Source organism: Podarcis cretensis, assembly GCF_951804945.1.
Source record: "Podarcis cretensis genome assembly, chromosome: 5".
In the NCBI taxonomy this organism is placed as follows: domain Eukaryota; kingdom Metazoa; phylum Chordata; class Lepidosauria; order Squamata; family Lacertidae; genus Podarcis; species Podarcis cretensis.
In genome coordinates, this window is record NC_137174.1 from 101,145,045 (window position 1) to 101,170,066 (window position 25,022).

At 47.2% G+C, this 25,022-nt stretch overlaps 1 protein-coding gene across 5 annotated transcripts in view; it reads left to right on the top strand.

Annotated features, from left to right (window-relative positions):
• Positions 1–25,022, top strand: part of IL1RAP (interleukin 1 receptor accessory protein) — a 108,717-nt gene that overhangs the window by 15,127 nt on the left and 68,568 nt on the right. For 3 of the 5 annotated variants that reach the window (XM_079977892.1, XM_079977896.1, XM_079977893.1), the window contains exon 3: positions 20,520–20,587. In XM_079977892.1, coding sequence (XP_079834018.1) covers positions 20,521–20,587 — 67 coding nt within the window. In that variant the 5' untranslated portion in view covers position 20,520. Of the gene's footprint in view, positions 1–14,868; positions 15,014–20,519; positions 20,588–25,022 lie in introns of those variants that run through there. The other 2 variants (XM_079977895.1, XM_079977894.1) reach the window with 2 other exon arrangements.

Below are 25,022 nucleotides of genomic sequence, written 5' to 3' on the forward strand. Positions count from 1 at the left end.
AGAATACCTGAGAGCTTTCCCAGTGTTTTTGTCAAGGCTTCCTTCCTTCCTTCCTTCCTTCCTTCCTTCCTTCCTTCCTGTAATGGTAATAGGGGTTGCTCGTGCGTAAGTCGTCGCCACACCTGGCTGAGTTACCTGGGTGAACCCTATTCTGTCTGGACAGCCACTCACCCATGGCTGTCTCAGTCGCTGGCAGAATCCGTCAGTGGGCGTTTCTTGAACTTCTTCCAGCAAAGAAGCTCTTTGACGCCTAGTCTCCGCCTACTCTCCCTGCGCGGAAGCCTTCTGCGCAGGGAGGGTGTGGGCAGCGGAGGACCCGTGCTCTCCCCGCTGGTCTCCGGCGAGGAGTCATGGAGCCTTCTCTCCGATTCCCCCATCTGCCCCTCTTCTCCACTGGTGCTACGCTGATTTCCCTCCCCAATAGATGGGCTGCTTCTCTCCCTCCTGGGACACTCTCCGTAATCCCTCTGGAGCCCTCCCTCTCCCTCTGGCTCCGATGGCAGTTCCCTGACACTTCCTTCCTTCCTTCCTTCCTTTTATTTGAAGGCCCCTTTTCCACACATGCAAAAATCCGGATTAAAGCCTTTTACAACAAAGAAAGCAGGCCTTATTAGAAAAACTAACCAACAAACTGAAACTGATGCAGGGACAAATAGAAGAAGACGCCTTCACCCTGGTGTGGTTCCCCTTTATCACATACACAGCCCAACAAGATGACAACAAGAATCTGCCGACAGCATATGAATCAGTCTGGCTCACCTGATCCAAACACACACACACACACACACACACACACACACCCTGCTCACACACAAAAACAAATATCACTACAGCCACCCAAAGACAACCAGCCACCCCCTAGACCAACCCCAACCTCTCTCACCTCCAAGGAAATACAACAAGCGAATAGTAAGAGAACCCACACAAGTGACGCTGAAACAAAACCCCACACATACACTAAGTAGAAGAATAGAAGTTTTCCCACCCAACCCCACTCACCATTCCCCCCTCCACCTCTTTCCCCCTTTTCTTCCTAATGTAACACTAATGTTTCACAACAAACGCAGCTGATCTGTAGAAAACACAACTTGAAAAAAGAGGCAATGCACGTATTTTTGTAAACTAAGAAATCTTTAATAAAAATATTATTATTTTTTAAAAAGCAGGAGTGCACATCAGAACCTAGCATTGCAAAAGCAATTTCATAACTGCACAGCAAAACAGCTCAATAGCAAACATGATAACATGCAAAAAAGCAACATTTCTGTATGTTAAATAGACCAGGACTGCATAAGCAAAATCCGGCAACCGTAGCTAAAACAGCAAAGGAGTTTGATGGTTTCCCTGTGGTCCTGGAACACCCCCCCCCCCGCCCCCGGTGATGTGCCTCCATCACTAGGCGTCACTTAGTTACTTTACTGAGGAGACGCAAAGAGTGAGCAAGAGAGCAGATCCATGTGCAGAAATATGCGCTCCCACAGCCTGGGTCTTGAATTGGGAAGTGATGTGGAATTTCTGCAAAACACATTATCAGTGGGGCTGGACTGGAAAAACTGGTAAAATCCGGTTCAGGAGGAACCTTACAGCTGAACATTAAACTTGAAAACAGCTCCATGCAAATTGCAAGGAGGTTTCTGTTACATACAGTGGAAATGGGGGGAGTAAATCCTGTTGAAATTTGCACCCAGCAGTAACCTTTGAGTTTCTGTTGAACCGAGAGCGATGCTCACAGACCCAGTTTTCTTTGGTTTTACTCATTTAAAAAGTTACTGTTTAGGGCTGGGGTTGTCAAGGCTTTCTGTAAAGGACCAATGATGCAGCAAGCTATACTCTGGGTCTCATCAATTTCCCACTGTATTTCCATTTAGAATGGCATCCTTAGAGAGACCATTATCAGACAGGGCATTGCGTTTCTGAAAGGTAGGAAATGAATCCCATCCACTCTCGTGTCCGCAGTATTATTTTGCACGATTGTCTTGTGACTCACACAGGGGCCCTGAAGTCCTGGACTTTGATTAAGACACTTCCTGCAGTTTTTAAACTGGGTTTGATCAGTTACAAATCCAATGAAAGTGTGTGTGTGTGTGTGTGTGTGTGTGTGAGAAGAATCGCTGCAAAGACATAGCTGTCAACCGTCCCTTATTTGGCGGGAAAGTCCCTTATCCCAGTGCTGTGTCCCGCTGCTGTCCCTTACTGATGATGTCCCTTAAATTTCCCGGGTTTCAAAGGAAGCAGCTCCACTCCCTCCCTGCCGGCCAGGGAGGAGGAAGGCTCCAGCTGTGTTGCTTGGCTGTGTTGCTCACCCAATAAGGAGTCTAAGAACGACTGGGGGGTGGAGCTTGCCTGCCTTGTGCCAATCAAATCGGCCGCGTTGCCTGGGGACTCGCCTTTGCTCAGCGCTTCCCAGCGGAGAGGTGACGGTGGTTTTCCTTGCTGCATCCCCTTTGCCGGGTTGCTGTGCTGTGGGAACCCCCGCTTGAGGCTTCGTTTGGCTGCTGGCTGGGTTTTCTGCCTTTGGCTCGGAGGGGCTCAGAAGCTGAACATACCTGTGCTGGGAAAATCCCTTATTTTGGCTGCTGATCCCTTATTTTAGAGGCAGCTGGTCCCTTATCTTCAAATGTGTAAGTTGACAGCTATGTGCAAAGACCAGTCATAGCTGACTTAATATTTTGGAGTGCAGTCCTTCTCCATGCTGTCTTCTACAGAGAAACAGAGCAGGGGTTGAACACAAGTGTATCTATTTTCTGCACAGCAATAAACTGCATTTTCTGTTTGTCTCGTGCCAAGGCTTTTTCCACCTCTTCCGCTGGCAGCGGAGGTTGCTTGTCGTACGGTAGCTGCTAAATCAATTACCTTAATACAAGCTGGGATTTCAACCCTCTCCATCAAGGGGAGCAGAGGAGCTCTCCACTCTGCAAGACACTTGCTTAAATTGCAGAGTTTAAGATCACATTGACATTGCAACGGTTTGTGCCATGGTTTGGCAGCTCTGGTGGAAATCCACAGAATCTTAGAATTGCACAATTTGAACGGGCTGCCCCCCAATGGTCATCTATTCGAACCCCCTGCAATGCAGAAATTGCAGCTAAACTTAGAACCAAAATTGGATCTTTCATGAATCTAGGTGGCATGGCTGCTTTGGCAATGGAGGGGAGGCAGTGTTATGGGTTGGACAGCAGGAGCTGAGCAGATCTCTCCAAGGGATCTTAATCCACTGGGAAGTTCTCTTGCAAAAGGAGGGAGCCAACTTGTTTTCTGCTGCTTCAAAGGGTAGGACCAATGTATTATTAAACTGGCAAGAAAGGATTCCGGCTAAACATTCAGAAGGGCTTTCCGATGGCAAGAACTATTCAACAGCAGAACAGACTCCCTTAGAAGGTGGTGGATTCTTGAAATATGCTCAGAGTCGAGAGTGGATTTCATGCTCTTTATTCAGCTCATAGTGGTGAGGAGGAATGGAAGTTCCCCCAGAATGTCTGCTTTATATACATTATTTACACAATGGACCCCACGTGATTGGCTAATTCCGGGATTCTTCTGTAGCCCAATCAGGTTGCAGATTCACTTCCACCTGGAGCTGAATTGGGTGGCTCCTGTGGACCAATCAGACTGCTGCATTCTGAATCCTATTGTTCTAGGACCAATCAGACTGCTGCATTTTGGATCCTATTCCACTCAGTACACAACATTTCTCCTGAACTGGAAGTTTTAAAAGAGCATTTGGAGGGTCATTTGTCAGTGATCCTTTAGCTGTTACTCCTGCATTGCAGAGGATTGGGCTAGATGACCCCCAGGATACCCCTTCCAACACTGTAATTCTGTGTTTCTACCTCCCTGCTATGGAAGTGAGAGCTGGACCATCAAGAAGGCTGATCTCCGAAGAATGGATGCTTTTGAATTCTGGTGCTGGAGGAGACTCTTGAGAGTCCCATGGACTGCAAGAAGATCCAACCTCTCCATTCTGAAGGAAATCAGCCCTGAGTGCTCACTGGAAGGACAGATCCTGAAGCTGAGGCTCCAAGACTTTGGCCACCTCATGAGAAGAGAAGACTCCCTAGAAAAGACCCTGATGTTGGGAAAGATGGAGGGCACAAGGAGAAGGGGACGACAGAGGACGAGATGGTGGGACAGTGTTCTCGAAGCTACCAGCATGAGTTTGACCAAACTGCGGTAGGCAGTGGAAGACAGAAGTGCCTGGCGTGCTCTGGTCCATGGGGTCATGAAGTGTCAGACACGACTAAACGACTAAACAACAAAAAGGCTTCAAGTCTCTCTTTCCATTGGACTGCATTATATTTGGGTGACATGAGGGGGCGATAGGAAAAGACCTCTTCCTGTGCAGAAGGTGGTCTCTGGAAGTGCTACCTCAGCTCGCCTGGCCCAGTCGGGGCTGAGTGGATGAGTCTAGTTGGGGGCACTGGCTCAAGGGTGAGGCTGACAGACACGACTAAACAACAATCAACAACAACCTCCCTGCTGTGAAAAGCTTCACCCACTTTCTGAAGTTCAAGCTCCAGTTAGAAGGTCAAGAGGCAAGCCAGGCTGGCTTCTGCTCAGTTGGCAACCTTTGTATGGTCTTTCTCTCTCCCCCCCCCTCTGACAAGGGGAGTGGTTGTGGGCGGGAGCTGAGCTCCGCCCCTAGCAGGGGGTGATAGCCCCCTGCCTCCTCCTCTCACCTGGCTGGCGCCCGCGCCCCTCAGCAGGCACCCAACCAGGTGCCTCCGAGGGGGCGTTTACAGCAGCCTTTTGTTGCGGTGCCAGCCTCTCCTCGGCCTCATTCTTCTCCGTCGTCTCGTCGCGACTCACCCACCCTCCACTCCCTTTTAGCTTAGGGTCTTAGTTTTATGGCCTTGCTATGGACCTTAGGTTGGTCGCCCTGGTTGTCCGGGGGGCCTGGTAGGAATTTTTCCATTTGGCATTAGGCTTTTGGGTTTTTTCGCCTACCTCATAGCAATCGTCACAACTTTCGTGGTATTGGTGGGTAGGTTAGGCATTGGAATAATGTGTTGTGGTGTGTCAAAGGGTTAGGTGTGGCCATCGCCTATGCCTTCAATTTTTGGGTATTCCGTTAAAGGAATCTGGAGGTTGTGTACTCTGTCCGATGCCTGCTTGGCGGGAGGCCATGGCGCGACCCTCGGTGACATCAGGGGAGAGCCTATAGTTGGATGAGCATCAACAGGCTCCACCTACTGATGAATAAACCCACTTGTTCTAGACATCCAATGCCTAAGCCAATACCTTTTCACTGCTGTAATCAATAAAGTTGTGGCCTTTTCTTGCCCATTAACCTTATATCGCGTGTCCTTGTGTATTCATTTCACATTGCAGGGGTCGGGTCCTCGAACCACAAACATCACAGAAAGGGGCCAAATGCCCCAGCCAAAATGGCAGATGTAATTGCACTGGGGAATTTGTTCCGATTGGCTGCCCTGCTACCATGTGACCAGGCTACCCCATGTCCTTGCCTGCTCTCCTTGAGGAAATTAGCAGTTTCCCCTAAGTGAAAAGCTTTGGAACCTGCCCAAAATATGCTCTGATTTATTACTTGGAGAGTCTTTTCCAAGAGAAGAGCGATCGCTCAGACGTTTCTCTGTCCCCATGGCTTGCAAGAAATTCGGGAGGATATTCATCACGTGGAATTTAATGAACCACAGTTAATGAAATCATCCGGAGGAAGCCTGAGTGATATTGTTTAACCAGGAAAATGTTGGCTGTCACCAGGCTGTGCTCCTGCAGCATTTTCCCTGAACTGAAGGTGTTTTTCCAGACCTTTGAGACCTGCCCATGGACTTTCTAAATGTGTTAATGAAAGCTTTTGCCAGGCTTTGCTCTTCTTCTCTGCCAGGTGTGAATTGGTGGGAAGAGAACATCTCTCAGTTCCATCACATCTGACCTTATGAGATGCTCTGAATTCCCTGTGGAGATGACACACGGCAGAGTGAATCAGCACGGGCTAGGGATGGCTCTGGACATGAGAACACGAGAAGAGCTATGCTAGATCAGCCGAGAATAATAGAATCCTAGAATTGTAGAATTGGAAGGGACCCCAAGAGCCATCTAGTCCAGCCCCCTGCAATGCAGGAATCTCAACTCAAGCATCCATGGAAAATGACCATCCAACCTCTTCTTAACAACCTCCAAGGAAGGAGAGTCCACCACCTCCAAAGGAGACCGTTCCACTGTCAAACTGCTCGTACAGTGGTACCTTGGTTCTCAAACACCTTGAGAACCTCAAACACAACTTAGAACCCAGACACTGCAAACCCGGAAGTAAGTGTTCTAGTTTTTGAACCCGAAGCCGAACATGCTCCATTTTGAGTGTTATGCCTCTGATTTGAGTGCCACACTTCCGCTTTGAGTGTTACGCTGAGGTCTGTCTGTTTTTGCTATTTATTTTGAGTTTTTGTGGATCTCTTTTTTGTGTGTGTGACACTGTGGACCCCAGTTCAGCTATTGATTGATTAATTGTGTGACTGCAGTACATTGTTCATTGCTTTTGTTTTAGGGATCAGTTTTCTCATTAGAGAGTAAAATTCATGTTAAACTGCTGTTTTGGGGGTTATTTTGAGAAGTCTGGAATGGATTACAGTCATACCTCGGGTTGAAGTAGCGTCGGGATGAATATTTTCAGGTTGCACTCCACAACGACCTGGAAGTAACAGAACCCGTTACTTCCGGGTTTCACTGCTTGCGCATGCGCAGACACTCAAAAAGAAGAAGAAGAGTTTCGATTTGATATTCCGCTTTATCACTACCTAAAGGAGTCTCAAAGCGGTTAACATTCTCCTTTCCCTTCCTCCCCCACAACAAACACTCTGTGAGGTGAGTGGGGCTGAGAGACTTCAAAGAAGTGTGACGTCATGTGCATGCGCGGAAGTGGCGAAACGCGACCCGCGCATGCGCAGACGTGCAGTCGCGTGTTACTTTCGCTTCAGGATGCAAACGGGCTCCAGAACGGATCCCGTTCGCATCCAGAGGTACCACTGTAATCTGTTTTGCATTACCTTCTATGGGAAAGCGCACCTTGGTTTTGGAACGGACTTGCGGAACGGGTTAAGTTTGAGAACCAAGGTACCACTGTACTGTCAGAAAAGTCTTCCTAATGTTTGGAATCTCCTTTCTTGGAAGTCGAAGCTTTGAGTCCCTCCAGAGCAGGAAGAAAAAAGGCCTGCTCTGTCTTTCATGTTACCTGCCAGGGATCCCTTATCTGTGCTCTTTACATTACTGGGGGTGGGGCTAGATGACTTTTGGGCTCCCTCCCATCTCTACGATGCTATGAAAAAATAGCAGTGGTACGCCAAGTTCCAAGCGATGGAACCTCTCGCTGGAAAGCTTGAGAGAATCCCAGATGGCTGTGCCCATGCCAGGCATTGCAGCCCCCAGTTTCCACAGCCCCCGCTGTTTTCTCTGCATTGTGTTCTCTGTTCAAGAGCTTTGGAGGATCAATTGTAGCGTGTTCCTTCCCTCCAGGTAATACATATTGATGAAGGACATTCACGCCAGCCTTTCCGTGTCCTTACTGGTGCAAGGCTCTGCATGCAGAAAGCTTTCCAGATAGACCGTTTAGAGAAGGGCTGTAACTCGTAAGAAGCGCAATCCATCACAAAAACGGAGATGGTACTCAGCCTGTTCTTAGTGTGTGTGTGGGGGGGAGGATTTCATCACAAGGGGCTGGGCAGGTGGATTTTCATGAGCGCTGCCTGTTGGAGCCAGTGAGTAGGGAAACTGTCATGTACTGAGTTGAATAGGATCCAAAATGTAGCAGTCTGACTGGTCGTACAACAATAGGATCCGGAATGCAGCAGTCTGATTGGTCCTAGAACAATAGGATCCAGAATGCAGCAGTCTGATTGGTCCTAGAACAATAGGATCCAGAATGCAGCAGTCTGATTGGCCCTAGAACAATAGGATTCAGAATGCAGCAGCCTGATTGTCCCTAGAACAATAGGATTCAGAATGCAGCAGTCTGATTGGCCCTAGAACAATAGGATCCAGAATGCAGCAGTCTGATTGGTCCTAGAACAATAGGATCCAGAATGCAGCAGTCTGATTGGCCCTAGAACAATAGGATTCAGAATGCAGCAGCCTGATTGTCCCTAGAACAATAGGATTCAGAATGCAGCAGTCTGATTGGCCCTAGAACAATAGGATCCAGAATGCAGCAGTCTGATTGGTCCTAGAACAATAGGATCCAGAATGCAGCAGTCTGATTGGTCCTAGAACAATAGGATACAGAATGCAGCAGTCCACAGGAGCCACCCAGTCCAGCTCCAGGTGGAAGTGAATCCGCAACCTGATTGGCCTATAGGTGAATCCCGGAATTAGCCAATCACATGGGGCCCATTGTGTAAATAATGTACAGTATATAAAGCAGACATTCTGGGGAAACTTCCATTCCTCCTCACCACTATGAGCTGAATAAAGAGCATGAAATCCACTCTTGACTCCGAGTATATTTCAGATCCCGTACCCTGTTGAGTGTCACGATCATTCGATCATCAGAGCTTGTGAAGATTCTTGGCTTGCAACTTCCTTCAAGCCAGGCAGCTCATGCCAGGGGTCAGGGATGGCAGGAGGAGTGATCCGAGGTGAGAATATTCTCTGCTAGAAAATCCTCGGGCAAATATTCTCCACAAGCTGTAAATTCTAATGTCAGAACCAGTTTGACAACCCACATTTAAAAAAATCTAGGAAAGAATAAGTCAAGCTGTGATATTTCTGGTGTAAGTAATGAAGAACGGTTGTTGGTTTTTTTGATCCAGTTAAACGACTGGGCATTGTGTCATTCACTATTGGCAGTTCTGAAATGTGAGCTACAGAAAACATATATTATTATTATTATTTTAGTTTTTAAAATGCTAGTCATTGAAATTGATGAACATTTGAATTCGTATGTATTTCAGCTACATACAATAGAGGGAAATGGCTTGGGCTTAGATTTATGTTACTGAAATCTGAAGTGGGGGAAGGGAGTGTGGACAGAAAGAAGACTGAAAATAAATAAGTGTGTGCACTACTTTGGTATTGCATTCTAGAAACGCCAGAAACCACTTTATGCAGAGTCAGATCATTCGTCCCCCCAGTTCAATGTTGTCTACACTGACTGCCAGCAATTAAGAACATAAGAATGGTCTTCTGGGACAGAGCTCACTCACCCGACTGACTGCTTTTGAAATAAATAAATGCTGGTTTTGATGGACTCGTGATCTGGCCCAGCACATCTATTCTCACATTGCAATTCCTGAACCTCCTCTTGCCCTCAAACATCAATGATACATTTTGGAAAAAATGTATTTTTGTTTTTGATTTATAAATTATTATTATTGGTTTTACATATAATCACACTGGGACGCGGGTGGCGCTGTGGGTTAAACCACTGAGCCTAGGGCTTGCTGATCAGAAGGTTGGCGGTTCGCATCCCCGTGACGGGGTGAGCTCCCGTTACTCGGTCCCTGCTCCTGCCAACCTAGCAGTTCGAAAGCACGTCAAAGTGCAAGTAGATAAATAGGTACTGCTCTGGCGGGAAGGTAAACGGCGTTTCCGTGCGCTGCTCCGGTTTCGCCAGAAGTGGCTTAGTCATGCTGGCCACATGACCCGGAAGCTGTATGCCGGCTCCCTCGGCCAATAAAGCGAGATGAGCATCGCAACCCCAGAGTCAGTCACAACTGGACCTAATAGTCAGGGGTCCCTTTACCTTATAATCACATTACATAACATCATACCCTCTTATTGGTTCGGCTGAGCCTAACAACTTCCCTCCCTCCCATCTGATGATTTACAAAATTAAACTTTACATCTTTACATTTCGCTTTGTTTCCTATCCTTGTTATATCATTACCTAAAATATTATACAGTGGTGCCTCACAAGACGAAAAGAATCCGTTCTGCGATTCTCTTCGTCTAGCGGTTTTTTCATCTTGCGAAGCAAGCCCATTGACGGCTTAGCAGATTAGCGCTATTAGCGGCTTAGCGGCTTTTAGCGGCTTAGCGGATAAGCGGATAAGCGGCTTAGCGGCTTAGAAAAAGGGGGGGGGGAGGGAAAAAACCTGCAGGAACTTGCAAGACATTTTCGTCTTGCGAAGCAAGCCCAAAGGAAATTTGTTTTGCAAAGCACCTCCAAAACGGAAAACTCTTTCGTCTAGCGAGTTTTCCGTCTTGCGAGGCATTCGTTTTGCGGGGCACCACTGTATTATTCAACCTGAATAGGTAGCAATTTCACCTTGCAGATCTTCAGATAACCCAGCCAGTGATGTCAATTGCTTACAGTTCTCTGCCAAATATAATATAAATTTGTTCCAGTCTTTTTGGAATACTTGGTCTCACTGGTTCCTGATTGTTCCCGTCAGTTTTGCCAGTTCTGCAAAGTCCATCAATTTCGCCTGCCGCTCTTGTTTTGTTGGTAACTCCTGTTGTTTCCCTCTTTGGGCTAAGAAAATTATTGCCAGAAAAAATGCTTCTTGTTTGCTTTGCATTTGAAAACCTCATCGTAACCAAATTTTGCAGGCTTGCATCTGCATTTGAATACAGTTTGGCACTGTTCTGAAATGAGGTGGCACACTTGAACCTTTCAAAAGGTGATTTTAGCTGCTGATTCCAAAACTGATTTCTTAGAATTCTGATTTTTGTTTGTTTGTTTGTTTGGTTTGCAGAAGGTTTCTTAGAATTCCTAAGCAGATTCTGAGATTCTAGGTAGGAATAGGATGTTAACTTGACTTGTACCAATATGAGGGTTGGGTGAATCTGTCAATTTCAGTTTCCAATATTTCCATTCTCGCGTTCAGTTCTGTATATTTCCCCATCAAATTAATCAGTGATTTTTCTGCTAAAATGCATTTTTTTTGTATGCACCTTTGCCCAGTACAGTCATACCTCGGGTTAAATATGCTTCAGGTTGAGCGTTTTAATGTTACACTCCACAGTGACCCAGAAGTAACGGAACGCGTTACTTCCAGGTTTCGCTGCTCGCGCATGCACAGACACTCAAAATGATATCACGTGCAGGCGCGGAAGTGGCAAATCGCAACCCACGCAGTTGTGGGTTGTGTTCCACTCAGGATGCAAATGGGGCTCCGGAACAGATCCCATTCGCATCCAGAGGTACCACTGTAATTCATATTTTTGCAAGCACTTTCCACTGATGAAAAAGCATTTCTATACACATTACTCCTGGTACATGTGCTTTGGAACACATGGCTTGGCTTGAGAACTGCATTGCAAAATTCAGCACATTGCTAATTTGGGCGGATGGTTGTGTTTGGGGTTTTGTAAATCAGGTAGCTTTGCCTTTAAATGTGAACTGGGTTGACTTTCCCCTGCCCCCCAGCAGGCACCATTGCTGCAACAGATTTTGCAGGGGCCCTTCCCATTTATTTGGAAAGTTTGCATAGCACAAAAGCAAGGAGCAAGTAGATCCTGTTGAAAGCAGCAATTTTGTCTTTCTGGGACTGCTGCATCAGCAATGCTCTCTGCTAAGCCAGGGAAATAAAAAATAAATGTTGTCATCCCGTCACGACCTTGAAAGGCCATGCCCTATTATGTCGGGGAGTCTGGCCGCTTGTCAGTCTGGTCTGTTTGCTGTAGCTTGTCGTTCTGCTTGCCGGGGCTCAATGCAGGCTCTGTCCCACTGATCCGCCTGCCGAGGTCCCGATAAACTCTGATAAAACGGCAACTGATGTTCAGAGGCACCAATCGCCCCCAGAAGAGCAATCTGGCTCCCTGGAATGTATTTTCTATTCCCCGCTCAATGGAGCCCAGATGGCTTCTGCTACAGTAATTTTCTCCATTGTCCAATTTCCGCAAATCCCCCCCCCCCCACCGCCTTATTTTCTGCAGATCCCGGTAGTAAGAAGCAATAGCATTTCCTGGAGGGTCTGAAGGACCTTTTCCAGTATCTGTTCAATTCTGAATCCCCTCCCTCCCGCCCACTGTCTCGCCTTTTGTCAGCTTCTTGAGTAAATTGTTTTCTCTTTCTGTGATTTCCTCATTTTCCCCCACCCTTCACTCTCGCAGTTCCCTGGATTTCATTATTTCATTATCATTATTTGTATACCATCCTTCAACCATAGATCTCAGGGCAGTTGCAGCCTAAAATTACAATATAGGGCAGGGGTAGGCAACCTAAAGCCCGTGGGCTGGATGTGCCTTCTCAGTCCGGGCCACGGACGGTCTGGGAGTCAGTGTGTTTTTACATGAGTAGAAAGTGTGCTTTTCTTTAAAATGCATCTCTGGGATATTTGTGGGGCATAGGAATTCGTTCATTTTTTTCTTCAAAATATAGTCCGGCCCCCTACAAGGTCTGAGGGACAGTGGACCGGCCCCCTGCTGAAAAGATTTGCTGACCCCTGATATGTTCTTGTTGTTTAGTCGTTTAGTCATGTCCACCTCTTCGTGACCCCCTGGACCAGAGCACGCCAGGCCCTCCTGTCTTCCACTGCCTCCCGCAGTTTGGTCAAACTCATGCTGGTAGCTTCGAGAACACTGTCCCACCATCTCGTCCTCTGCCGTCCCCTTCTCCTTGCACCCTCCATCTTTCCCAACATCAGGGTCTTTTCCAGGGAGTCTTCTCTTCTCATGAGGTGGCCAAAGTCTTGGAGCCTCAGCTTCAGGATCTGTCCTTCCAGTGAGCACTCAGGGCTGATTTCCTTCAGAATGGAGAGGTTTGATCTTCTTGCAGTCCATGGGACTCTCAAGAGTCTCTGACCCCTGATGTAGGGAAACACAAAAAAACTAAGAACAAAAACAGCCCGGCCCTGATATAACCTGTAACCCAGTGCGCAGAGTCTCGCGTGTGACTTTACCTATAATTAAAGGTGCTCTTGAACCACTTAGATGAGGAGGAGGTTTTGGGAGAGAGAAAACTGCTCAACTATATGCATGTCTTTTTCCTTGATCTCACCTTCAAACACTTGTGTTGGCCTCTCCTTCCCAAGGATGCTGAAGGCTTTGTAGACAGCATTGAACCATGTTGCAATGTGACACTTGTGCTCTCCCTTGCCCTTGGTGCAGGGGCTCCAGGTTGGGGGGGGTGAGGGGTCTTCGGCCCCTTGCCTGATGTTGTGTGGGGAGGAGGGGGCTGAGAGTGGAGTGCCAGTGGCGGGGCATATGCCCCCGCTGCCCAGGGTTGGCGGGATCCCAGGTTTTCACCCCCCCTCCTCCTCCTCCTCCAGGGGTTACTCAGATTCCTTGCTTCAGCCTCTGACAACCTGGCATCATCCAGATGTTTTGATCTACAACCCCAGATGAAGAGTCAGAATGAAAGGCTGTCTTAATCACAGAACTGGAGAGATGGAAGGGACGTCTGCAACGCAGGAATCGCAGCTAAGCTGGGCCCATGGCAGAGGCCCCCAATTCCTTTCCCTTGGTGACCCACTGAGGGCTCTCAGGGGCCCAGACCCACCCACCTCCCGTGTCGAAGCAGACAATTGACCTGACCCCATGGCAGCCAATCTGGTCACAGAGCAGGAGGCGAGTTTTCTTTTTCAGTTGCTGTGCTGCTTTGCTGCCGGCACAAAGGGGGGGGGGGTGACATTCAGCACGCCCACGACTTAGACTCCCACACCTTGTTGTTTAGTCGTTTAGTCGTGTCTGCCTCTTTGTGACCCCCTGGACCAGTGCACGCCAGGCACTCCTGTCTTCCACTGCCTCCCGCAGCTTGGTCAAACTCAAGTTCGTAGCTTCGAGAATACTGTCCCACCATCTCGTCCTCTGTCGTCTCCTTCTCCTTGTGCCCTCCATCTTTCCCAACATCAGGGTCTTCTCCAGGGAGTTTTCTCTTCTCATGAGGTGACCAAGGTATTGGAGCCTCAGCTTCAGGATCTGTCCTTCCAGTGAGCACTCAGGGCTGATTTCCTTCAGAATGGAGAGGTTGGATCTTCTTGCAGACCATGGGACTCTCAAGAGTCTCCTCCAGACCAGAATTCACAAGCATCCATTCTTTGGCGACCAGCCTTCTTTATGGTCCAGCTCTCATTTCCATACATCACGACTGGGAAAACCAGAGCTTGAACTCTACGGACCTTTGTTGGCAAGGTGATGTCTCTGCTTTTTAAGATGCTACTCCCACACCTACCCTGAGCAAAGTGGCGCAGCAGCTCCCCCCTTTCCCTGGTGGCTCATACCCCTTTGCCGCTTTGCTTGTGGAGGCATGGGAGTCTGAGTCGCGGGCGGATGGCCCGGCCCTCAGAGATGACAACCAGGGCGGTGCACACGCCCCCCCCCGCACCCATCTTCTTCTGCCAGTGTGGATTGCGGAGCCCAGATCCATGCTCCCCATTCCCCACCCAGCGCATCCGGGCCCAGGGGCTGGATGCCTCACATGTCTTGTGGCACAACACATCTCACGATGAGCCACCGCAATGTGGGGGGCAAGTCGGCGCCCTTGCCTTGGTGGACCTTGAGGTGGGCATGTCTGCAATTTCCAGAGAGAAAGCCAAGCAGCCAGTCTGCAGCACAATAACAGGCCAGATCACGTTGCAGAGTTCTTATCTTCCCATCTCCAGAAGGCTCTTGCAAGTGTGGTTGACTCAGATAAGAATGTAAGGAGAGCCTGAATGTTCAGGCCAAAGGGGAACCACCTAGTCCAGCATCCTGTTCTCACAGTGGCCAATCAGATGCACCACTGGAAAAGCTGCAAGCAGGATTTGAGATCGAGAACAACAACTCTCCCCTCCTGCAGTTTTCAGCAGATGCTATTAAGAAGCACTGCTGCCTCCAGTTGTGGAAGAAGAAGAAGAAGAGTTTGGATTTGATATCCCGCTTTATCACTCCCCTTCAGGAGTCTCAAAGCAGCTAACATTCTCCTTTCCCTTCCTCCCCCATAACAAACACTCTGTGAGGTGAGTGGGGCTGAGAGACTTCAGAGAAGTGGGACTGGCCCAAGGTCACCCAGCAGCTGCATGGGGAGGAGCGAGGAAGCGAACCCGGTTCACCAGATTACGAGACTACCGCTCTGAACCACTACACCACACTGGAGGCAGAGCAGAGACATCCTCTCAAGTAAAGGTAAAAGGTAAAGGTAAAGGACCCCTGGATGGTTAAGTCCAGTCAAAGGTGACTCTGGGGTTGCAGCGCCCATCTCTTTTTCAGGCTGAGGGAGACGGCGTTTGTCCACAGACAGCTTTCTGGGTCATGTGGCCAGCAGGACTAAACTGCTTCTGGCACAACGGAACACTATGATGGAAACCAGAGTGCACAGAAACGCCACAGTGGTACCTATTAATCTACTTGCGCTGATGTGCTTTTGCATTGCTAGGTTGGCAGGAGCTGGGACAGAGCGACGGAAGCTCACCCTGTCATGGGGATTCGAACCGCCAACCTTCTGAGCTGCAAGCCTAAGAGGCTCGGTGGTTTAGACCGCAGTGCCACCCGCATCCATATGCTGGCTAGTAACCATCAATAATCCTAGCTGCCTCCATGAATTTGTCTCATCCTCTTTTAAAGTTATCTATCTTAGTATATAATTGCACATTGTATTAATTAACATTATTTTTTAATATATTAGTGGCCATGTGATGATTTTAGCCTTTAAATTTTATTGTTTAACCTGTATATTAAGGTATTTTTATAGCTCTGTTTAGAGTAGGTCATGTCTTGATAATATAAATGTTTTAAGTTTTTTTTATTAATCCAGCATATTTTCTTTTAATTGTTGAATGATTCTGTGTACATTGCGGCAGCCTTTGGCTATGTGCAATAAAACTGACTGACTGACTGATCTAGCTTAGTGGCCGTCAATTCTTCCTGTGGGAGGGAGTTCCGCAGTTTAATTATGTGCTGCCTGAAGAAGTCCTTCCTTTTATCCATCCCAAATCAGCTTCATTGAATGTCCATGAGTTCTAGTGTTATGACAGAGAGAGAAAAGAGTTTCTCCTCCACTTCTCCATGCCAGATAGCTGGGAAGAAGGGATACAAATGGGTATTAATTTGGTGGCTATCCAGTTCTGGCTCTGTGACTCCCGAAATTCCCCCTAGAAGTTCCACTGTGAGAACAGGATACTGATCCTGCACGATGCTCTTATGCTGTTTAGGGAGTCCTCCTCTTATAATATCATATAATGTGGATTTTTAACCCTCCCTGGACATCACCACCAGGTTTTGAGAATTGGTTGGTGTTACAAATTTGTGACGTACACAGAACTATTAACTGAATGTGGTATAAAAGGAGAGCCACTGCAAGCTTCTGTTTAGGATTCTGCCGTAGTTCTCCAGTATCCAGATATTAAGGGTAATAGTAGGTAAAAAGTGGGATAACAAAGACAGTTTTATTTCAGCAAGCCTCTGGGAACTGCCTGTTGTTGTTTTTTTAAAGGCTTTTGATAGTGCTGTGCATTTTAATCTACCGGTTATTTATTTTTAATTCCATCAGCGTCTGATTACTTTTTTAGCCATTTTCTTTCGTATGTTTTTCACTTTTTCTGTTTTATCTGCATTGTTTTAATTTGTCTGAGCCGCCTTGAAGCATGGGGGAAATTGCAGGAGATAAACAAGTATAATAATGATTAATAATAGCAAAGGTGCAAAACGGTTTGGTCTGTTTGGTTGCGTCCTTCAGTCTTCCATTTGCAGTTTGCTTCGGAGCCTTCGGGTCAGTCGCAGGTGCTTAAAGCAAAATGAAAACAGATCATCTGCATTTGGTGTGACGGCTGGTTGCCACGGCATTTGTCTTTCGTTGCTGAGGGTCCGGTGGTTGAGTGGCAGGTTGCTGTTCAGCCTTGCCCAGGGGACAACTCCGTGGTGGGACTTCGGGAAGGACTACCAAAGAGGGGACAGAAAATCCTTGGCAAATGGAAACAGGAGAGTGTATACAAGATTGGATCCAAAAGCTGACAGAATTTGCAGAATTAGACTATCAGGAAAAAATAAAGAAGAAATCAAAACAGGAATTTGTTTCAAAATGGGAGGTTTTCAAAGAATATTTGAAATATAAATATAGTAGTTTAAACTCGGTTGCAGCATTCGAGGAACTTCAGTAATAGTGGAAAGGCAGATATAAGAATTAAGATATATTAAGAAAAAGTTTAATAATGATAAAGTGTGTACAGTGGTACCTCGGGTTAAGAACTTAATTCGTTCCGGAGGTCCGTACTTAACCTGAAACTGTTCTTAACCTGAAGCACCACTTTAGCTAATGGGGCCTCCCGCTGCCGCTGCGCCGCCGGAGCACGATTTCTGCTCTCATCCTGAAGCAAAGTTCTTAACCCGAGGTACTATTTCTGGGTTAGCAGAGTCTGTAACCTGAAGCATATGTAATCTGAAGTGTATGTAACCTGAGGTACCACTGTACTGGCAATACAATATGAAATCAAAATATGGAATAGATGGGAGGTTCGGTCTTTAGTGTTAAGACCAATTTATGTCTCATTTTTTGTTAAGAAAATTCAGTATCTATTGTTATTCTTGTGTGTAATTTGGTATTTGTGTTTTCCCTTTTTTCTTTTCTTGCTGTATCAATAAAAAAAGAAAAGAAACAAGAAACAGGAGACTGGAGACTGGCCCAACTTGGGATCTTGACATGGTCTCTGTCCAAGGTGCTTAGTGGATGGTGCTGAGGGGGCTTCAACTTAATGAATCAAGGGTCAAATGGAGCCAATAGCTTTGTCACAGAAGGTTTAATATATATATACATTGATTTATTGCATTTTAGGGGAGTTAGGGGAGGGGATGGTACCTCTGATACAGGACACATCATGCTCCTTCTGGTGTAGCTTGTTTACCTTTCGTCCCCATCCTGCACTCAGCCTTCACCTGGGGCTCCTAGAAGCTGTCAGCAGGTGACAGCGGCTGTATCCTGGGAATGGTTTTGACTGGCTGACTGAGCCAGGTTAGGTGAGCCAATAGACCTCAAACCCTCAGTGAGGGAGCTACTGGCATACAACTAACCCAGAATTCGGCAGCTAGACTGGTGACTGCGAGCGGCCGCCGGGACCACATAACACCGGTCCTGAAAGACCTACATTGGCTCCCAGTATGTTTCCGAGCACAATTCAAGGTGTTGGTGCTGACCTTGAAAGCCCTAAAGGCCTTGGCCCAGTGTACCTGAAGGAGCGTTTCCACCCCCATCACTCTGCCTGGACACTGAGGTCCAGCGCCGAGGGCCTTCTGGTGGTTCCCTCCCTGCGAGAAGCGAGGTTACAGGGAATCAGGCAGAGGCAGATGGGGCTCATGAGCCTGCGAAGTCAGTCCACGTAGGAGAAGGAAAACTCTGATCCTAAACTCCTCCTGTCTTACAGGATCTGAAGTGGCAGGGAGTTCCAAAGTTCATGCCACACTAATTTCATGCACCCTGACGATGTTTAAACAAATGTGGCTGGCCCCATCATTTCTGATTTGGTATTGAGAAGCGGCTCTGGGCAGGATCAATGTCTTGGGTCTTTGTTGTTTAGTCGTTTAGTTGTGTCCGCCTCTTCGTGACCCCCTGGACCAGAGCAGGCCAGGCACCCCTGTCTTCCACTGCCTCCCGCAGTTTGGTCAAACTCATGCTGGTAGCTTCGAGAACACTGTCCAACCATCTCGTCCTCTGTCGTCCCCTTCTCCTTGTGCCCTCCATCTTTCCCAACATCAGGGTCTTTTCCAGGGAGTCTTCTCTCCTCATGTATTGGAGCCTCAGCTTCAGGATCTGTCCTTCCAGTGAGCACTCAGGGCTAATTTCCTTAAGAATGGATGCATTTGATCTTGTTATTCATGTTTTTATACTGTATTTTATGCTGCTTTTATAATTAAGTGTTTAAAGGTGTTTTAAATTTGTTGTTAGCCGCCCTGAGCCAGGTTTTTGAACCGGGAAGGGCGGAGTATAAATAAAAATTATTATTATTATTATTATTATTATTATTATTTATTATCATCTTCATCTGCCCCTCTTCTGTCATTGGTACTTCTTCTTGTTTCCATTTTGGGGCTAAAAGAATTATTGCCACAGTTGTTGCATACATGAACAGTCTTTTATCTTTTCTTGAGATCTCTTCGCCTGCTATACCCAGTAAAAAGGCTTCTGGTTTTTTTTAATAAAAGTGTTTTTAAACATTTTCTTTAACTCATTACATATCATTTCCCAGAAAGCCTTTAAATGGCATGGAGGTTTTTTCCCCTTTCCACTAGAACTCGCCTAGTTAACCTGTGGAACTCCCTCCCACAGGAAGTGGTGATGGTCACCAAACTAGATGGTTTAAAAGGAGACTGGGCAAATTTATGGAGTAGGAGAGGGCTGTCAATGGCTACTGGCCGTGATGGCTGTGCTCTGCACCTCCACATTTAGAGACAACAATGCTTCTGAACCTCATGTAACCTATAGCCTCTGGGTTTAGGGCGGTATATAAATTTGATAAATGAAATACAGCAAATGGGGGGGGGAATGAAAGTTTGTGGAAACCACAGGAGGGGAGAGTGTTGCTGTTGCTCTCGAATCCCACTTGCTGGTTTCCCATAGGCATCTGTAATAATAATAATAATAATAATAATAATAATAATAATAATAATTTGTTATTTATACCCCACCCATCTTGCTGGGTTTTCCCTGCCGCTCTGGGCAGCTCCCAACAAAATATTAAAATATAGTAATGCATCAAACATTAAAAGCTTCCCTGAACAGGGCTGCCTTCAGATGTCTTCTAAAAGTCTGCTAGTTGTTCTTCTCCTTGACATCTTTTGGGAGGGCGTTCCATAGAGAGGGCGCCACTACCGAGAAGGCCCTCTGCCTGGTTCCCTGTAACTTGGCTTCTCGCAGGGAGGGAACCGCCAGAAGGCCCTCAGAGCTGGACCTCAGTGTCCGGACAGAACAATGGAGGTGGAGACGCTCCTTCAGGTCTACTGTGAGAAGAGGATGCCGGACTAGATGGACCATGGGCCTGATCCAGCAGCCTCTTCTGACCTAGTTATGCAACCATCATTATCACTTGAGGCTCAGGTGTCCTCTGTGGCTAGAAGTGCTTTTTATCAGCTTTGGCTGGAGTCTTAGCTGTGGCCCTGCCTGGATAGGGATTTTCTGTTTGAACGGTTTTTAATTACGATTTTTAAATTGTCGGCACCTTTTTCTTGGGTCAGGGACCTGCCTGCATTGCCTTTAGACTATACCAGGTGCATTGATGCTTCTTTATAAATACACTGTTTAAAAAAGCCAATGGGGGCGTGTTGTAGTGTTATATTTATTATAATTATTGCTATGTTTTAAAAGAGATGGTATATAGCAGGCACCCCCAAACCCGGCCCTCCAGCTGTTTTGGGACTGCAATCCCCATCATCCCTGCCCACTGGTCCCGTTAGCTAGGGATGATGGGAGTTGTAGTCCCAAAACAGCTAGAGGGCTGAGTTTGGGGATTCCTGGTATATAGCTTTTAACTCCATCAATGCTGAATTGTATTTTAATAATTGGGTTTTCTATGTTTTTAGTGGTTCTTGTTTTTATGTCTCAGCTGCCTTGAGTCCTGTCAGGGGGAAAGGTGGGTTATAAATATAAGTACATCATCATCAACAACAAAATCGCTGAAATAACCATTCTGTCCCCTGTGGTTGTTTTTCTGTCTTTGCAGGATGAAGGTCCACTGCCTCCTGCTGGCAGCTCTTTGGCTCTGCGCCGTTGACCTTGGCAGCCCCTCTGGTAAGTGACCCCATCCCACCTTGGCCTTGGGCAGGAAGCTACAGGTAGAGCTTCCCTGGAAAATGCAAAATAAGCATCTGGCAGGCATGTCCAACCAGTCATTCACGATCTGCCGGTCGATTGCATGGCGTCCATGGCTGATCCCGGTTGATTGAGGGATCCTCTTTTTTCCCCAAAATTTTTAAAACTGGTTTTCACAACATTATAAACAAACAAACACATATGACAAACAACCATAAATCATAGCCTTATTGAAAATTACACTTATTAACATTGTTAAGTGACTTCCTCGCTCCCCCCTGGTTGAATTTCATTGCATATACTTTTAACGGTTTTCCAAATCACAGTTCTTATAAAATTTAACTTAAACATGAACATCCTTAGATCTTCACATTATGAAATTAAACATATTAATTCATCACTTAACATAAATAAACTCCTAAGCCAATTAAGTATCTGCAAGATGTCTTCAGTTAATTTAACTTAACATATTTAACTAAATAATCATTAAATTTAATCCACTCTTCCTGATACTCCTCCTCCTTCTGGTCACAGACTCTTAGATATCTAAGAGTTGATATCTCCCCCCCCCCCCGAAAAAGAAGCTCAACAGGTTTGCCTCCCCCAAAAAAAAAGCTCAACAACTATGCCTCCCCCAACTTTGTCTCCCCAGCTTTGACATTGAGTAGATCACAGCCAGTATTTTTATACTGTGAGTAGATCACAGTCTCTTGGGAGTCGGACATGCCTGGCATCTGAGATCCCAAGAGCTGCTCCTCTGAGCATGGACAGAGGCAAAGGACCCAGGCTGTCCCACGGTGATGCAGAGAAGCATCCCCCCTTCCTATTGCCAAAGTCCAGGAGGGCGCTGAGTGTGCAAACGTGAAGCCCAGGACGGAAGCCAAGTGCCTACCGTATTTTTCGCTCTATAGGACGCACCTTTTCCCCTCCAAAAATTAAGAGGAAATGTGTGTGCGTCCTATGGAGTGAATGCAGGCTCCTTGGCTTCAGTGATAGCAACGCGAAGCCTCCGGAGGCTTCGCGTTGCTTTTGCTGAAGCCTGGAGAGCAAGAGGGGTCGGTGCGCACCTTTGCGCTGTGCCCCGACCTGGCCTTTGGGGCTGGCGGTGGGGGAAAGCAGCGCTTCCCCCTGCCAGCCCCAAAGAGCAGGTCGAAAGGAACCCGAAGCCTCCGGAGCGCAGCGGGAACTCCCGCCATGCTCCTGAGGCTTCGAGTTGCCTTCACTGAAGCCTGGAGAGCGAGAGGGGTCAGTGCGCAGTGACCCCCTCTCGCTCTCCAGGCTTCCAAGGTAGCCGCCTGAAGCCTCCAGAGCGCAGCAGGAACACCCGGTGTGCTACGGAGGCTTCGGGTGAATGCACCTTGAATGCACTGGACACACCTTGTTTTAGAGGGGGTGAACAAGAAAAAAAAATTCTCCCCCTCTCTGCGCAGCACCCCTTCAGCGAAGCGGCAGGAGAAATGGAAGGGGCTCTGTTTCTCTTGCTGCTTCGCTGGTGTGGTGCTGAGCAGAGAGGGGGATAAAAAAAATTTTCTTGTTCTCCCCCTCTAAAACAAGGTGCATCCTATAGAGCGAAAAATACGGTAACTGAGGGGTGCAGCCCCCTCAGTTCCCACAAGGCAAGGCTGCCCCCTCCTCTTTTGCAAAGCGGGGCGGTGGTTCGGGGCTCTGTCGGCCAAGGGCTCCCTTGAGGGAAGCAGATGAGCCCAGAGCAGAGTGAGATGAACATGTCGGCATGCAATTAGCCAGATCCGCTGACAGGCCCATTTGTCACAGTCAGGAGGAATCAACTCTGGGGATTCCCAGGTCCTGAGTGATTCCGGCTTCCTACTGATGGGTCTCTGGGAGTCCGAGAGAAATGGACTTATCCTCTCTCAACGATACTCTTTGCTCTCCTCATGGCCTGATCATCTTTGGGAAAGTTTTGCTGCAGCTTGGATTAGGGATGGCAGGTCCTGTCAATTTTGGGTCTCTTTGTTTCTCAAGTTTCCAGTCCTAAATTCATTCATTATCCACATTTTGCAACAATTTGCAATTGGGGGGGGGGACACACACACATTGGCATTTTAGTGCGAATTTTTCTTTGTTAAACATATATTTGCATGTGGTCTTGACTAATGTATTTGCAAGCAATTTCTGTATGTATGTTATTTCTATGATTATCTTCATTTCTGTGCACACTTTCCCCAAAAAATGTGCATTCTTAAAATGCTGTTTAGGGAACTGCATTGCAAAATTCAGATAACTGTGAAATTCTAAGGACAGAATCATAAAACTTTAGAGTTAGAAGGGACAACCAATGGCCATCTAGTTCAGTTCCCTGCAATGCAAGATTCAGGTAGGTAGCCGTGTTGGTCTGACGTAGTTGAAATAAATAATAATAATAATAAAATGTCCAGTAGCACCTTAGAGACCAACTAAGTTTGTTCTGGGTATTAGCTTTCATGTGCATGAGGAAGTGTGCATGCACACAAAAGCTTATACCCAGAAGAAACTTAATTGGTCTCTAAGGTGCTACTGAACAATTTTTAAATTTTATTTACCGTACTTTTCCTTCTATAACACGCAGAAATGTCTGTGCGTGTTATTGAGCGAATGTGTGGTCCCTGGAGCCAAATGGCGCGAGGGGAGGCAAAAAAAATCAGGCGAAAATCAAATTGCGCGTCTCGGAGAAGGGAAACCTGAAAAGAGGAAGCGGCTGCTTTCCTGCATTCTGCCTCAGGGTCTTACTGCCCACCCTCCTCTGTTTCCTTGCTGTGTTTGCTCAAACGGAACAAAGAGCAGGGAAAGCCCCTCCCCTCCAGGCAAGCAGAGGGGAAAGCAGAGTGTCGTCTCTGTGCTCCGTGCTGCTGAAAACATGCAGAAGGGAGGGAGGGAGGGAGAGAGAGAGAGAGAGAGAGAGAGAGAGAGAGAGCGCTGGCTGGCTTGGGTGGGTAGGTGAGGGAAAACTTTTGCCTTCCTTTCCTCCCTCCCGTTATACCCCTCTCCTGCATTCTTAGCCAGCTGCTTCTCTGCACACCCCTCTCGTGCTCCTTGTCCCTTCTGTGTTTTTCCTTCCCTCCCCACTTAAAATGTGGTTAAAAAGCATGGATCCACATGGATCCTCAGGATCTTTGCATTGGGTCACCCCAAATTCACCATCAGATCACATAGCATGTCCATGGCTACAGCCTGCCCCTCCCCCAAATCACGCACCCACTGTTGCCTGGGGCTGCAATGGTGCAAAAACGTGGTTACAAAACATGGATCCACATGGATCCTCAGGATCTTTGCATTGGGTCAGCCCAAATTCACCATTAGAGCACATAGCATGTCCATGGCTACAGCCTGCCCCCCAAAAATCACGCACCTACTGTTGCCTGGGGCTGCAATGGTGCAAAAACGTGGTTACAAAACATGGATCCTCAGGATCTTTGCATTGGGTCAGCCCAAATTCACCATCAGAGCACATAGCATGTCCATGGCTACAGCCTGCCCCCCCAAAACCACGCACCCACTGTTGCCTGGGGCTGCAATGGTGCAAAAACGTGGTTACAAAGCATGGATCCACAGGGATTCTCAGGATTTTTGCATTGGGTCATCCCAAATTCACCATCAGATCACATGTCTGTGGCCACAACATGAAGCACAAAAATGATACATCCACTGTTTCATTCAGAATGTTTTTCCCCTTGTTTTCCTCCTCTAAAAACGATGTGCGTGTTATGGTCAGGTGCGTGTTATAGAGCGAAAAATATGGTATTTATTTCGACTGCAATGCAAGGCAGCTGTGTTTTGGTTCCCATGTTGTTTTTGAAAGTGCAAATTCAATATTTGGCTTTAAATGCATACTGAATCAAAGTTCTACTCCATCCCGAGCTGGGATTTCTGGGTGAGGAGTCCTTGCCTCCGCTTATCTTGTTCTTCCTGTTGGCCGCTGAGCTGAAGATTAATAATGGACCACTTTAAATGGTGTTGGGGGCAGGGAAGTGGACGGCAAATATTTGGGCCCACAAGAAAGGATAAAAACACAAGAAAAGCATACTGGAACAGGTCAATGGCCCATCTAGTCCAGCATCCTGTTCTCACAGGGGCCAACCAGATACCCATTCTGGGAAGCATCTCCAGGGACAATAACAACTCTCCCCTCCTGCAGTTTCCAGAAACTGAGATTCAGACGCATTGTTGCCTCCAACTGTGGAGGCAGAACAGAGCCGTCCTGGCCAGGAGCCAGTGATAGCCCTCTCCTTTTCCATGAATTTGCCTAATGCCCTTTTAAAGCCATCCAAGTTGGTGGCCATCCCTGCCCCTTGCAGAAGTGAGTTCCACGGTTTGTGCTATGTGAACAATATGGTCTGAAGCTCAACATCAAAAAACCTAAGATCGTGGCCACTGGTCCCATCACCTCCTGGCAAATAGAAGGGGAAGAAATGGAGGC